At 41.0% G+C, this 17462-nt stretch overlaps 1 protein-coding gene across 7 annotated transcripts in view; it reads right to left on the bottom strand.

Annotated features, from left to right (window-relative positions):
* Nucleotides 1–17462, bottom strand: part of trappc9 (trafficking protein particle complex subunit 9) — a 131322-nt gene that overhangs the window by 56025 nt on the left and 57835 nt on the right. For all 7 annotated transcript variants that reach the window (XR_008567105.1, XM_054762972.1, XM_054762971.1 and 4 more), the window contains one exon: nucleotides 10175–10285. Coding sequence is in view for 6 of the 7 variants with exons in the window: in XM_054762972.1 (XP_054618947.1) it covers nucleotides 10175–10285 (111 nt within the window). In the remaining variant the exon portion in view is untranslated. The remainder of the gene's footprint in view (nucleotides 1–10174; nucleotides 10286–17462) is intronic.

Raw genomic sequence — 17462 nt, 5'->3', positions numbered from 1 at the left:
CACCACTGACGTCCCATCTTCAAATGAGTGCTGCTTTTCTTCAAATATGTATCACTTCTAAAAATGCTGGACACCACCGTCTGACATGTCATGAGTTGCATCTTCTCAACATTTAACATGAAACAACTACAAAGGTTATTTCTATTTGTATCTTACAAAGGTACTGCTGCCACCAACTGTGTTTTGCCATTTAATAGGGGTGTCTCGAAACACTCTGTTCACGAGACGAGACGATACACAACACTGGGTCTACGAGAAGGAGACGAGGCAAGCTTTTAACACTACTTTTCACAAAAGTACAATGACAAAATAGTAAAATATATATATGACAGTATATTGCTACTAATGTACTCATTTTATTTCTACTACGCCCCGCCTCCACCCACCGAGACAAAGGTCTGTATGACTGACAAAAGGGCTCCCTGCGTTCATGCCATTGTTCTATGGAACAAATGCGCCAAAGTGCTGAAACCAATGCACAGAGTGAGCTCTCTTCCTGCCTGTTTGGAGGCGACAGACAAGGAAAACAGCCACGCATGCACATGGCAATATATTGAGGCAGGCAAAATTATAGAGTTCATTTTCATTTATTGATGTGATGAATTAATTTATTTATCATCGCTCGTTATTTTTTTCTGAACGAGAAATCTCGTAAGATTTTGTGACACCCCTTCTATTTAATAATGCTAATCACAGTGCGGTGGAGTTTTTATTTTTTTTATTGCCCATCCCAAAGATTGCCTCTGTCCATTCCTTGACAAAGGTTGACATCCATAGAATTCTCATAGCAAATGATGTAAAGTGAATCAACTCACTCATTACTCCTCAGAATGTTTTCATTAACTATACAGGCAATGTAAGGTTAACCAGTGTATAATAAAACTAAAAGAAAGCAAAACAGCATTACACTTTCGGCTAACTGCTATTTTCTACATGTAATGAATATTTAATGAATTGTTCCAATAAGTTCCATTTGTGATTCTATGGTTATCATCCCACTGTCCTCTTTTGACATCACTGGTAGGCTTCTAAGGTGGTGGCATCACAACAACAACAAAAAAACAGCTAAACACACTTGTGAATTTGCCGTACATGCTCCAATTAATGCCACTATTCAATTAACCACCAAATCTCCTATAGTCGCCGGGTGTGTGGTATACAAAAGCAAATAACAGCCAGGGTCTCGAATTAGAGCCAGGTTAAAAAAAAAACACTGGCATTACCAGCTGTGGCTGTAGGCAACCTTTTATTAACAACACAACATGGCAGTCGCCGCATTTGGGGTATCATGAGTGGTCAGCACCCAGCAACTCTATGTACCTCTGCATGCACTTTAAGATACTGCTTCTCAGCTGTTGGTGTAAAACTAATGCGTGTTACACTTGCCGTATCGTTTACAATGAACACATCAGCGGTATTAATGCTGGCTGTGCAATTTGCTTGTTACGTCGCTATTACAACATTGGCTCTGTTGGGGCTGTGTTGTGCAATATACAGTACTTGTTCATAAATGAGAGCTGTGTTTTCCTCTGTTTCCGCAAACAGCAACACACAAGTGTTGGAGTTTTGACTGTATCTGGTATGCCAAGAGAGGACAACCAGATCAGTGATTATAGTAGCTACACATCTCCACTTTTCAGTGATATGATGTGTTTTCAGGATTAGTTCATCTGCAGACCAATCTAGGCCATCACAAGACTTTCAATAACAGGCTGAGTGTGCTGAAGGGTGGCCATGTTGGGTCGAATCCCCAGATGTTTTTTTTTTCCAAGTAAGGTATTTGGATGGATAGCCAGATTGAAGTACTTAGCATCTCAATATTCTTACAAAGATTTTGCACAGATTTGCATAACTCCATAATTTCATTTGTCTATGCATACAGATACGACAGGCAATTCTATTTTCTCCGGGCTTTGCCGAGCTCTGTGTGTTCTAGCCGGCATCTCATTGGCATTTTCATGACTTCCAATGAGCCTTACGGCAAGAGAGAGGTGATTTGAGCACGCCGAAGGCATTCATCAGCAGATCCAATTCAAAGATCATTATTCTGGGTATTTTGGTGTGATGAAATCCATTCACGGCAGCTCCGTCTCATACGATCCACGAAACCTTTTGTTTGCCGACGGTCCTTTTCAAATTCGGGAGTGTCTCAACCTCACAATGTTGGGGGTGAAATGTTAACAATGAACATCTTGTGTGAGCAATATGCACACGTCTGCAGGGAACGCCATACAAATGACTTTAGTTTTTTTTAATAAGATAAGTTGATGATGATGTAAAGTAGAAGTTTGTGATGATGCACATGCATTTATTTGGCGTAACCAAACAACACCGTATCCAACTCCGGGGGTGACCTCTGACACTGTGTTCCTAATTAACATTATCTCTCAGTAATTTGGCGCTTTAACGGCAACACCGGCTGAAAGGGTGGCAGGGAAACGACCCACGACCTACGACTAATTAAACATTTCATAACTGAATGCAAGAACAGACATTTCGCTCATAATAATTCCATTAAGTTAGCCAGGGAAATACTGATATGTCCCAATGAAATCATACAGTAAAAACATCACACAAATAACAGTTATTACATAGACATAGTAGTGCCGTAAATGTAAATCTATGTACATTCTTTGGTTTTAAAACTAGACTTCAGAAGTGTGCAATTCCAAGTAATTAATAGTTTCATGGTGAATTTAGGCACCTGATTTCGTCCTGGATGTAGCAGTATAGCTAAATAAAGCTGATATAATCTCTACTGCTTGACTTCTATTTTAGCAGAGCTCAATCTGCATTTCATTCGCTTGAGAGGTCTTTATATTACTACAGTGTGCACGCTCGTGTGTCTGTGTGTGTGTGTGTGTGTGTGTGTGTGTGTGTGTGTGTGAGTGCCCTGGCTTGTGAGTAAGAATCAAATCATCCCCCAACACAGCCTGTTGCGGAATTCTAAATGATTTAAAAACATGCATCTTTCCGAACAGCGGCAATGTGTTATGCCGCAGGGGGAAGAAGCCGAGAGCCTCTACTGAGCGTGCATATGCATGCTTTCATCAGGAGGTTTATTTTTAGCTCACGTGCGAGCGCTTAAAGGCACAGATCCATAGAGGCCCATGCAGAGGCGAGCAAGAGCAACAGTCTATTTTTAGACTGCGGCTGACTCGGTGTAACCCTTTGTTTGCAGCGGCTGCAGCGTGCCCTCCCTCCCACCCTTCGATATGCTCCGCTACATCCAAAACGTAATCCTCACAGCCAATTACGGAACGCACCAGGAAGGTTACCGTGCGGACAATCTTCTAATGCGCTGGCTGTCATTAAAAGTGAGGAAGGGTAGGCTATTAGGGGATGACGGTGAGCTATTTCTGTCTCAGAAGGGTTTTTTTTTAAGGGTGTATCGTGCTAGAAAAATCACACGATGAACACTAACTACATGTCTTTTGTTACTGTTACTAACATATGATGAGATAAGGGCTTTATAGAGTAGATAGTAATAGAATAGCTGGATGATGAAACATACTCAAATGGATGCAATACCATAGAAATTCAACTTGTATATACTTTAGAGTAGCCAGTGTACAGCTTGGATAGCAGTATTGATTTCCTATCCACTGAAAATGACACAACACACACACATTATTTTCTGAATAACGTATGTCTTGTCTGCAGTCAAGCATAGTGATAGTGTCGGCCTGGGGCTGCGTGAGTGCTGCTGGCACTGGGAAGCTGCGGTTCTTTCAGGGGAAACATGCATTAAGAAATACACCTCCCAGTGTATATACACCTCACATGTCCAAGTGGTGTCTAAAGTGTCAATATTTATTTAGTGTCACTGTAACCTAGCACTGCCTTAATCCTCTTGGGCATGGAATTGATCCGTCACCTTGATCATCTTGGAGGTGCGTTTAGGTTCCCGAGTATGTTGGAAAATGGTCATGCGGCCAAGTTTCCGAATGTCACAGTACATGTTGGAATTCATGGTTCCCTTAATGAACCGCAGATCCCCAGCACCGGCAGCACTCATGCAGCCCCATGACACTACCGCCACTATACTTGACTGCAAGCAAGACGCCAGCTATTTAGACATGAATTGCTGTGTGTTGAGTCATTTTCAGTGGCTAAAGGTATACTACCATACAAGCTGTACACTGGCTACTCTAAAGTAGATCCAAGTTTAATTTCCATAGTATTGTCCCTTGAGAAGATATAGTGCAATAAAAAGGCTTGCTGTACTGTATCTGCACTATGCGATGCCAAATGACTAGTGTCAAGTAATCTGTGGCAGACGGAGTGATTTCAGAACTACAGCACAATGTTCCAGCGCCTCAGCTAAGCCATCACACCGGAGCCCCCTCCAGGGAAGATATTATCTCCTGAACATTTGTGGAGGGGAAAAACAGAAACTTCGGCAGAGCAAACACGACAGGGCTGGGAATTGTGAATGCCTGAGAGATGCACGTCACGACCATCGGCTCTCGTCTTTGTCAGGGAACATTGCACCTTTTCGTCCCCCGTCTTCAGCATGCATAAGTATTTCTCTACTGGACACAACACTTCATATTGTGCACGTCATGAGCATTTCATACATTTGAATGAGCAGAACAGGAGGGGAGGAAAAAAAAGTGATCCATGTGGGACTTACTGAAGATGGGACTGCAAATACATTATGTGCTTTGCAGCCATAACAGGGTAAAGGTGGTCACCATGGAAACAAGCTTTGTTTGAAAAGCCCATGCACTGAGGTGTGTCCACCCGTGTGTGTGTGTGGGTGTGTGTGTGTGTGTGTGTGTGTGTGTGTGTGTGCCGTGATCCGGCACACTGAGAATGAGAAGAGACACGAGAGGAGAAAAGTGGTGCAGTTAGCGCTGACACCCGGCCTACTACAGTAAGTAGATTTACGGCGGGGGGGACTGACTGGTCGTCACCCCTGGATTGATGTAATGATGGGATGTAAACCACCTAAGTCTTGTTTATGGTGGTTGGGAGACGCACAAGTGGCACTGAAAGAGAATGAAAAGGAGGCTCCAGGAGATGACCACACGGGTTATTCTTGGCAGGATCACACTGTGTGACTGGGTCCTTGTCGTACAGGTCCCCTTTTGTGCAAAATTGACTTTTTAATCATGTTCTAACAGTAAATATGTGCCTCGACAGCCTGTTCATAAGCACCAGACGTGAGAAAAATCAATCACTGACCTCACTTGTTTACAACTTCTTAATAATAAAAAAAAAAAAGCAGGCTTCGCTACACATTAAAATGAAGCCTGGAGCGTCATCTTCAGACGTGGGAGCTGTAAGTTTGATCACTTTGTTTTTCTCCAGCAAAAAGGCTAACCTGGCATGATGTTGCTGTTAAAACGTGAGTGTAATGTTAGCACTGTTGCTCACATACTGTACAGTAGCTATGCTAGTGTTGCTAACATCTGTGTCCCCCTGTCCCTCTCCTTAATGTTACACTGATGTATGCAATATATGGCATCTTATTACGCTGGACAAGTGCAGAGTTACAGTATATCTGTATATGTAAAAAGTGCACAACAGCGCTTCTTGGAAGCACACATTGTCGGAGACAGGCATGGACAAACGCAGCTCATTAGCATTAAAGCTGCAGACACACAAAATGATGAGTTACTGGTGAGTTAAAATCTGCACCAATATTGTCTCAAAACAGACAAGAGTACACAATGCACACCAGCATTCTCTCATCAGCTGTGTTTCATGCTTTTAATTGAAGTCCGTGCCTCACTGGGTGATGTTGTGAGGAACTTTGGGGACACTCCAAACATCAGAGTTCCCATATGCATCCTGACACGTCTTTCCCCATCACCCTCAATCTCCATCAAACAGATAAAATATCTCACTCAATGATATGACGACATGAAAGCAGCGCTCGTCACCCCACTGTCAAGAGCTTGCCTTCCCAGACACTTCAAAAATTGAGTTTACAGCTCCAACTCAAGCAATCAGGATTATTTACTGGAGAAATTGCAGTTGTTGCCATCTAAAAGTGCCTGCTGCCGAATGTAATGTTAAATTGCTATTTTCTTACTTTTCTGTTTACTTGTGTAGACAGCCATAGAGATACAGGTAGGATTTTCTAAGAATTCTAAGAAATCCCTTCACTCAAGCCATAAAATATTATGCTGCTGTTACATCTATGGACATCTAAAGAAATCACAGCTTTTGACTGGACAGTTTGCGTATTTTTACATGAAGTTTTACACATGAAGTGTGCTATTTTTTGGGGTTTTTTACTATTTTGCCAGTTTCACGTACAACTGACAATGTTGTTCAATGATGCACGTGCACACAGGGCTGCAAAAACGGCCAGAAACATTGTCATCTGTATCAGAGGCACGTAACACGCGTGTGTACAAATTGCTCGGCCTCCTGGTCTTACCCAAAAGTGTATTTTCAATGCTTAGCATACATTTACTTTGACAATTTGTTCGTCTCTCACAGTAAATGCACACTTCAAGTAGGAAGCATCTTTGAGCAACACCAAAAACGTAATGCCAAAAATAGTCCAACAAATAAATGTCATGGGTTTTTCATTGGTTAGCCGGGAACTACAATAAGACTTCCACTTTGTGAATGATTTCTTCCTCCACAACGCCGACTGTCCGTTGGCGTGTCGGTGACATGATGAAGAGGACTGTTTGAATGACAAATCAAAAAGAAGCATCACAATTGTTCATCAGCCGGTGGATCACACACCCTTGTGGAGTTGGACGCTACGGCAAAGGGGTGTGCGGCGGATGCTGAGCATGCGGACGGGTGCATTTGGAAGTTTGAGGGGGGTCCGTGTGGGTTGGCCTGCAGAGGTGATGGTATGCTCTGGCTTCGGCTTGGGTCTCGCCCGGGGGCCCGATGTCTCCACCTTTTTATGCGTAGTGTATGTTGGCACAGAGTGTGAACAAATCTATAACTGAATAAGTGACCGCTGTGATACGGACAGGGGGTAGGATATAATACACTCAGCTTCTTCCTACTCCTTTTTGGACATTGTGAATTGTGAACATGTGATGCATTCAATGTAACATTGAGTGCATGTTTCAAATAAACAAAAAAACATTTTAGCCTCCTTTAGTATGTGCTCTGAAATTCTGGCCTTGCTAAAAGACCATTTCTTGCCTTGGCTTTGACCCACATGCAAAATAGTGATGACTGATAATCGTCCGGGCCAATGTTAACAGCTGATATTTGTCATTTTGACATATCTCGGCATCTGCCTTTGTTTTTAGAGATCACTTTTGGCTCTGATGCAGCAGAGTCTCTTGTCTGCACCTGTGAAAACTGGCAAAAAAAAACTTCAAAACTCCTCTTTTACACAGCGTGAATGAAGCTACCTCGTTTAGCATAGTTTAGCGGAGCTGGTGAGGTTGTGTGTGTGCCACTCAGGCTGTAAGAGCGTGTTTACACCGTGTTGTGTTTTACCGCTGGTTCAGGCAACAGAGCATTTTACGATGCCCGCTGACGTCATGCAAGTTGTGAGTGAAATAAGGACGGGAGTCACGTTTGCTCTTGCTCCGAGCTCGCCTTAACTGTCAAGACACATTCTCAACAGACACGACACACTTCCGGCCTTCAAAATATGAGCACCAGTCACCGCAAACAGTCTTAATTGTGTAAACAAAATAAGGGTATATTTCACAAATTGGAATCTGCGATTGGCTGGCGACCAGTCCAGGGTGTACACCGCCTGTCGCCAGAATTCAGCTGGGATAGGCTCCAGCGTACCCCCGTGACCCTAATGAGGAGAAGCGGCATAGAAAAGGGATGGATGGAATTGCATCGGGGACTACATCTTCCTTAACCACGAGCACAAACACTATTGCACTATTTTTCATCTTTAGTAAGATGGAATCAATGATATTTTGTGTGATTGAATTCTTTCCAACCATATATTTAATTATATAAAACCTTTTAAACCTAAAAAAATTTGCCAATATTTTCATATTTACTTTTACTTTTATCCGTTATCAGCCTCCTTGGCTACTAAAAATCGGTATCGGCCCTGAAAAAAACATGCAAAAGCAGGCCTGTGTGCCGCAATTCATACAAAAACAAAATGGGTTTTTCATTGTTAAATACTATCATTAAGGATTTCCACTTTCAGATTGCCTCCAGAATGCCATTAACCTATAAACAAAATAAATTTTGTTAGAAAACTGGACTCTGAGCATACTCACAATTAAGAAGCACACAGATGATCGACAGAATCATTTTTCCGCCTGTCGGGCTCCAAAACTACCTTCACACACACACACACACACACACACACGTTCCTGGATGAAGACACTCCAGAAAACATCTTGCGCTTTGACATCTCATTCATCACAGAGCAGGGAGTGACATATTAAAATGACACGGGGCTTTGTGACGTGGCGAGAGGGATGGGATGGGACGGAAGACACGATGGAAGCACCAGATGGAGGTCCACGAAGCCTTTGGCCTTGTTTTGCTTCATATGCAAAATCCTCCCACTCTAAATAGTGAATGTGACATCAACTACATTGCTTTCCACAGACGTATTATTTGCAGTATTTGCAAAGGAATCAAGATCAAAACTCATCTCAGTTTAAGATGGAAGCAATCACCACGATAGTCAATAGCAACGACTGGCAGCTTAAGGTGTGAAACACTACTATACCTTTTTTCTAATCTCCTAAAATATATATTTGGGCTGCTTATGACATCCTAAAAGCATTTATTTAGTGAAGGATTTTATCAATGACAAATGGCCAAGGCTGTACAGGTAACATGTCAGAGATTATCCAGCAATGACAGATGGCCAAGCTTAATAGAATTTTACAGCTTGCAAAAATGCACTTATTCACTTCCATATGAAAGCACAGATTTGTATCTTTATTTCCGTTCTCGACAGCACCTTTTCATATGACTGCTGCACTCTGTGCACTGTAACGGCAGGGTTTTACAAACTGCGGTTCAGGGCCCAAAATGGCTCACCAAGGATTTGTTTTTATTGGGTCAGCAATTGTCAAAGAGTACGGTACTTGTAAGCTTGTAAAGTACTTGTCCAAGTAAGGTTTTCGACTCTGGTGAGGAGTCAGAAGAACCAATACAAACCTTTACAAACTCCAAAAAATGTGTGTATATGAAACTTTAAAAGACAGGGAAGCAAAAAAATAAGATGATATTTTTTTTCCCTTGAAAAAGAGACTGAAAAGGATGGGCCTAGAGCGTTATACATGTTAATCAGCAGGTGGCAACGGGGAAGGGAATCGGAGCTTTTCTTCCTGTTACTCACACACACACACACACACACACACACACACACACACACACACACACACACACACACACACACACACACACACACACACACACACACACACACACACACACACCAGTGACTGATAATGAAAATGAAATACAGTAATCCCTCGTTTATCACATTAATTGTTTCCAGACCCGACCGCGACAAGTAAATTTCCGCAAAGTAGAATTCCTGGACTATTTTTGTAGTTATAGCACAGAAAAACAGTTTACGACCCTCTAAATAAAGTTTCTACCATTATTAGAGCCCTCTAGACATGAAATAACACCCCTTTAGTCATCTTTACACTTGTATTACCCAATATAGTGGACGTAATAAGAGTAAATAAGCCATTTAAGACAAAAAGAAAACCGTGTGTTGCTGTAAATGTGTTCCCTGGGGTGCTGAGTAGGAGGCGGACAGAAAGAGAGAGTTGAGTTTTAGCCGCAACAGTAGCCCTTGGTGTTATTACGGGTTATTGGGCCTGTTGTGAGATAATTCAAACCTGCAATAAAAGCCTGTTGTTCCGGAGATCAAGTCTGGTGCTTGTGTATCTCACTGAACATTACAGTCACATGAATGACACCTAGTGACCAGTGTAGAATATGAGATGTCATTCACACCTTCTTTGCATGCATCTCCTGAATGCCTTACATAGGTGTTTTAGTTTATTTAGCCATTTTTATGCTTGAAAATGCTTAATTTAGGCAAAAAATACCTAAAATTTGCTTCAATATGCATATTTTTTGGACTAATATTAGACCGTATTAGCGAGGGATGACTGTGCTGTATGATTACTTTCTGTCTTTAATATTTTTTTCCCAAAAACAACAGAAAGAATATGTCTGTTTTGTGGGGAGTTGTAAAGTAACGGTTGTAAATCTTTCGACTTCTTCTGACCTTTGGCACTCGCTGGCATGGAGAACCAGGTCCTGGTTGTTCTTGGCGCTGACGGTGAGCTCATGCTCTGTGGGGTTGAAGATGTCGAGCAGCAGGTGACACTGACGGGTGCTGTGGACAGACGCAGATAAGCAAAATGGGTTCATCCTTGTACATTTTATTTCACTGTAATGTACAATGAATTGTTTGGGTCATGAGCGTGCAACTTTTTGAGTACACAAATCTGTTTGTTCGTATCAGACCAGAGGTGTCCAATCTTTTTCCACAGAGGGCCGCAAACTATAAAATCAAAGGATGTGGGGGCCACTTTTACATTTAGAAAATGTAAAACCCAATGTAGAAATGCAAAGACGCTTTTTATATTTAAAGAAAAAAAAAAAACAGTCTGCGTCTCAGCTTTGTGTTATCGGTGACCAAGCATATTATCAGTATGAAATTTTTCTCCTTAAATTACACTTTTTTTGGCTTGTTTTTCTTTTTTTATTATTATTTTTACAACTTTCTTCTCTTACATTTTTTTCTTGTAATATTACTATATTGTCTTTTTCTTCCTCATAATATTTTGACTTTGCTATCGTAACATTATAATATTATAACCAACCAAATTTTCCAAAAATTGCAACATTATTCTTTGTTTTGTTTGTTTCTCATATTACAGCTTTTTCTAAAAAAGATTACACATTTTATGAGTTTATATTTTAGTCTTTAATATTTCAATTTAATTCTCTTAATGTTATGACTTCACTCTCTTCATATTTAATTTTTACTAATGACTAATTTTTTTTATTTTCTTACCATATTTTACTGGAATGTGCCGAGGGCAGATGAAAAAACTGCTGCGGGCTGTAAATGGCCCCCGGACCGCAGTTTGAACAACTATTTATTAGCCGGTACTTGCTTTAGTATCCATTTAAAGTGAAATCCAATGAAAGTCAACTACGGCACAATTCATTCTAAACTACTGTAATGTACAAACATTTATTTCTAGACAGCACAATGCAACACAGGACTGTACTGTAGATGTGTTGTGCAGCCCGTCTCGGCCCCGACCACAGCCCAGTATCCTTCCCTAGCAAGAGAAGGCGTCTGGAAGCTTCAATTACTATAATTTCCTCTAAAAATACACGGAACCATGCATGGCTGAGACAGGTGATGAAGCCAAGACCTTGTCCTTGTCACAACATCAAACGGTGGCAGCGCTTTCATCGTGCCGCCGGACGCCTGGTTGGAGCAGGCCAATCTCCAAATCAGACTCGGGCCTGCTTTTCTAATACTGATCATAAGGAGGGGCAAATTTGTGATTTACATCAAGCGGGAGGAGACGGCCCTGGCTTTTCAGCTAATTTTAACCCTAAGTGGATATTTTCCCCCCTTGCTAATGACTGATGAGAGGAAACAGAGACTGCCAAAGCGCCTAAATCAATCTCTGCAATGCAATTACATGGGGAATAAACAGTAGAGTAAATAGATGCAAGTTATTCCAACCAGTTATTTGATTAATAGCAATAAAATGATGGTGCCAACTAGCAGATGTAAAATATATATATATATATATCCTTTGTGTAAATTAAACATCCCATCACTACCTTGTCTAGCCTCCAGGCAACACCGAATCTCACTCTCATCCGGCTTCCCGTCTCTTCAATCCCAAGGTTAATGGAGGATTACGTTCCCGCTCGCCCGAGTCACTAATAAACTGGCGCGGCAATTAAAAGAGCATATTTTTTAGGCCTAGCCATGTTTCTTTAATTGTCTTGTTGTCTCTGTTGGCAGATGTGATTAACAGGCCCAAGCGGGGCGAGCCACTGATTTATGGGCCGGGGCATTAAGCCGGGGCGATCAATCAGAGCAACCTGATAAGAACCACAGACTCATTGCTCTTGTACTCTTCAATCCAGATCAAAACGGGAGGATACAAACAAAGACAATGTGGATTTCTGGTTTGTAGCCGAAAATAACATGTAAACACTACATTTGAGTCAGTGCTGCAAAAAAAAAAAAAAGGTTCTACTTGTGAACTCTGAAAGTGGAATAATCTTATTAAGCATTCGGCTGCGCTATAACAGAGGGCACGTAGGTTTGAGATGGATAAATAATTCAAAACTGCCAATAGGGTTTCGAACAACGTGTCTCCATTTCAATCGGTACAGCCAAAAGGAGAGAGAAAGAGATTAAAGCGGTGTGGCAAAGAAAGCGCAGATTAATCAAATATTATGTCTATATATACACTGCTAAATAATATCAGTCAGGATAGAATAGAAGGAGCAACGCTGCATATAAATGTCATTTTAAGCACACGGTCATGGCCACTGAAGGCGACCTTTGCTGGTGATTATTTCAGGTACAGCTGGTAGTGTGTCACATAGGAAGAAGGAAGAACGTTAATGAATGCCACTGTCTATTTCCCAGATTTATGCCACACTAAGAAATGAAACAGGAGCTCACTGTGAAGCCTTTCTAAAACAGGCGACAAGCATTCGATGTTGACGTATACAAACTAATGCCAGGAATTGATTGTCTCCATTAAACTGATAAAACAACCATCAGCATGTAAGGCTTATAGGAAAATGTCAAATGTGGATACTAAGTAGCAAAAGATGGTGATTGATCATTGAGGCTAGCCCCCCGTTGAGTCAGGAGGTGCTGATTTTGCCACCCTAAGAAGTGTCCATCCAAATGTCCTGTCCAATATGATAATACATTTTTCTGTGTGTGGTTTCCGGTGTCAAAAGTCAGAGGAGGTACCACTTTTTGGCACCATTCCATTGGGATATTGACACCTCTTTAAGGTGTTATTTTATACAGACAGGGTGTAATAGGTCAAATATCCGTTCCCGAGTAGAAACGGGAGAAAACCAGCTTTTTGTGAAGACATACATTTCAAGCATAACTTTCACTTTGACTCAAATATGTTTTGGCTTTTGTAATAGCTCAAACATCTAAAAAACTATACCAACATAAACAACAGAAAAAATGGATTGTTTAGCATCAAAATAATTTATATTCAAATGGAACACCAGGAACGATTTACAATTTTCACATTTAAAACTCAACTGTGCGTGTGCACGTGTGTGCGTGAGTGAGTGTGTGTGCATGCTTTAACATTTCCCTACAATACGTAACCTGCACGCCACACTCATCCGCGTTATTCCACCTCCTCCTGCTGCCGAGTGTGTTTTATATGCAAATGATCTATGCGCAGGTCTTATCAACTGCACTTCTGCCACCTTGTGGCTGTTTTTATGGCTTAAAACGGCTACTAAAATTGACATCCATTAGTGTGCAGTTGCGTCATCACTTCTTTTTGCCTCTCGTGCAACAAAACGTAAAAGACGTATAAATACATCTTCGGGATCAGGTATTTGGTATTGAGTGAGTTAAAAGTGAGGTTTTACATTACTATGTCCAGAAAACCACATGTAGTGTAGTGCTTCATATGGCTGACTTCCATACACCTGGCAAGGGAACAAGTGTATGTATTGTACAAAATGGATGCATTGGTAATGGATTTCTTTCTATTTTCAACAATTACTCAATGAATTTGTGTGTGTGTGTGTGTGTGTGCACGCGTTAAAATTTCTCTACAATGGTAACCTTCTGCACGCTACACTCCTCCATGCTCTCTCACTTCCTCCTTCCTGTCATGTGTGATTTTTCCGTTGACATGATCTCTGCGGAGCTGTTATCAAATGCACTTCTGCCACCTTGTGAATACGTTGTTTGGACTGGGCGTTCGGGTTTATAAAAACGTATGAATACGTCTTTGGTATGAATAAGTGAAGAAAATACAGAGTGGATCATAATGTAATTCTTTATTCCAGTCTGTGTATCTGGTGGAAATAAATGAAAATAGTAAGTTTTTTGTGTGTTGACAAGAGCAGAGAAGGACATCAACCTCCATCAACCCCCCAGAGAGAGTGTTAGTTATTTCCCCCCCATCGGACCAATTCATTTTATTCCCAGGGCACAGTAATAATACCAAGTGAATGGCTTTTCCCCCCCTCTACAGGTCCACCTTCAAAGTATGGATCACTGCGTATTTCACACATGCTGTTCCCCTGCCACTTTTCTCCAACACATCTGACACCTTTTATATGGCCAAAGCCCTGAAGAGCAAGTCAGAGGAAAATAACAAAATGGTGTCATTCCCAGCGCAAGCGAAAAGGTCAAATAGGATGCCAGCAGCAGAGTGGTGTTTAGATGATACCGTGTAGCCGATGAAAAAGGAATTTATGGAAGTATGCTGTATTAAGAGTGCCCGGGAACAGAAAGTCAAATGTGCTGACTAAATGTTGACGTGAGAAAGTAGGTGAGACAAAGAGAGCGGCGTGTGGGAGGAAAGAGATCGCGTAGGCACAAAATAAAGACGTGTGAAAGTGCCTACCGAGGCAAAGAGAGCAACAAAGACACAGAGAGACAAAACAGTTCATTTAATGGCGGCAGGCACGAGGAGGAAGATCATTGAGAAAATAATATCCTGTAATGTAAAACTATTAGCGCTGCCAAAATACTTGTGTCATTAGTGAAAGCGTGGTGTTTTAATGCCTTTCCTTTGGAGCTACTTCTTATATTCTGTCCTTTGTATAAATGGAGGTGGTAGCACAAGTTGAGATGAAAGTCCAGAAGGAGACGACGGGTGGAGGAGGGGAAAAGGTAACGTGATCCAACAGACAGTGAGATGAAAGTAAAGGAAAGGTGGAATGGAATAAAAGTGGGGCCGCCATCCAAGCAGAAGGGGGGGTGTGGGGCGGGGGCGGCATATAATATAAAGGGAAGTCGTTTCAAAGCGGGAAATAAAAAAGGAAAAGACAAAGTGCAAAGTTGGCGCAGAGTTGTCAGAGCATATAAATGGGATATGTAAAATATTAGGGACTGTAAATCCTATCTATAGCAGTCATTTATAATTTACTTTTTCTTAAACACATCGTACATAACAATTTATATCCATTTACCAGACTGCAGCCTGTTTATCATTGCACTCTGTTGCACTACTGATTAGACATTTATACCTCATTAATCAATAGCATCATTGTCATATATATTTTATTACATTTATAAGTACAGCACTGTCATATTTCTACATTTGTGTCCGGTCTGATGTTTCTATTTGCATTATGTTTGCCATTATATATTAAATATACTGTACAGCTGGGAATGATTGAATATGTCCTGGGTGTTTATTTATTTATACATAGTCAATACAGTACAGTGTTGTTGATGGTGTAGCTACATCACAATGACTAATGCCTGATTTAAAGATAGAAAAAAAAGGATTATTGAATGAATGTAGCGTAAATTCCAGTATATAAGCCGCTACTTTTTTCCTAAACTTTGAACCCTGCGGCTTATACAGCGTTGCGGCTAATTTATGGCTAAATTGTAATCTCCTGGCATCTCCTTTACTTCAGAACTACTACTAATTGTTTAAATGCTGTGCTGCGGTAGCTCTTTCTTATCACGAGCTGCACTCACAACGAGCTTGTCAACCCATTGGAAATTGCAGGAGGTCAGTATATTCAGTATAACAATGTAACAGCCGGACTTCCAGTGTCATCTTACAAAAAACACTAAACACATCACACATCAACTTAACTTAAATGTGGGTTCTACATTTGTATTTTATTTTTATTAATTTTTTTTTTTTTATTTATTCACTACCTAGAAACACTCTCTGTGATGTATTATTACGGCCATTATTAATATAATTATCATTATTATTAACTTTACTGTTTTTTTACCTTTTATTTGTCCATTTCTTCTATTTCTTCTTCTTATAATGCTGTGTCCAAAAGACCATGAGCCACTGAAAAGCAATATTGGTTTATGCAAATATATCTTATTTGACTTTCGCACACCTGCAGGAAGTTTGGTTTAACGTCTCTTCCTTTCGCCACATTTCAAATACTTCTGTGGTTTATGCCAGCACGATTGGGCAGCTAGGGCATAGATCCTGTAAAGGTAAGAGTCTAATATTGTCACTGTCTAATATTGGCACTGATAGGGTGACCGTATAGCTGGCTGAGCAGCATACAGCATATATCAGCACTGACCCTCCCAAGATGGATAGCCTACACTGTGGGGATTATTACAGCTAATGGTTCATCTCAAGTGGCCATTACGCCGCCATGATCTGCCTCCTTCTCCTCCCTCTCGTTTGGGAGTGGAGCTGAAAAGTGAAGGCATAGAATGTGTATGCATTTTAGAAAGAGAGAGAGAGAGAGAGATAATCTAATATACATAGTGCATGAGAGAGTAAGAATGGGTGCGCAAGAGATGTGAGTGCATTTAATTTCCATTCAGGTCTGTCACTTTCTGACCCGTTGGTGAAAGTACCACTTCTAATTACCTCGTTTGGAGAGCAATAATGTCAGTGAGAGTGCTGATCGAAGAGGCTTCATTGCGATTCTCCAAATGAGAGGAAATAGCAGAATTTGCAAGTCCAAATGGAAGTTGTTCTAATTTAAAAACAATCACTGCACACGCAGCGTTTTAAATAACAACTTAAACCAAAAAAAAGTGAAGTTAAAGAAAAAACGACGTGATTCGTGACACCCACATGCTTGCCGCTTGCCCTCCGTTGGTACTTTTTAGGTCGTGAGTGCAGCGTGTGAGCAGCCGCCATGAGCATAGCTCAAGCTAAATGGCTAATTTGCCTTATGAAGAGCGACAATGAGAGAGAGAGAGAGAGAGAGAGAGAGAGAGAAATTGTGTGAAGAAGGAATTATGAGGCTGTTCAACTGATGTGATGCTGAAGAAGACAACTTTAGTGGTTTTAGTTCCCAGGAGGAGGAGGACGATGCAATGAATGACTTTACTGGTAGGCTTTTGTTTGGTGCTGCATCACAAACAAACAACCCTCCCCCCCCAAAAAAAACAACAACAACAAAAACAAAAGAGTTAATCTCAAGATTTGATGACATCTTGCAAGATGACACATGGTGATGGTTTGACTTTTGAGGCATATTTTTCCAGAAAATTGTGGCTGAACTCCAAATTGTACAGCTCTTATGGTGGCCAACTTAGGAGTTTGCACGTTATTTTAGAAAAATGAGCATTTCTCATGAATTGCGGACAAAATGACCTCATGGGGAGTTCTTACTGCTGTTTCATCTCAGTATGGTCACATTTAAATAACGCTTTTAATTAAAGCTTCATTGATTTGTACAACATCAATTGGCTGTAGCCAATTATCCAGAATCCAGTTGGTAGCACCATTTTTCCATTCACTGCCGTTTTAGATCTTTGCTTTAATTGTCCAGCTGGCACCCCCCGGTGTACTTATTAAAAA

The sequence above is a fragment of the Dunckerocampus dactyliophorus genome, chromosome 20, assembly GCF_027744805.1.
Source record: "Dunckerocampus dactyliophorus isolate RoL2022-P2 chromosome 20, RoL_Ddac_1.1, whole genome shotgun sequence".
NCBI lineage: Eukaryota > Metazoa > Chordata > Actinopteri > Syngnathiformes > Syngnathidae > Dunckerocampus > Dunckerocampus dactyliophorus.
The sequence above is the reverse complement of the archived record's forward strand: the minus strand, read 5'-3'. Positions and strand labels throughout refer to the sequence as shown.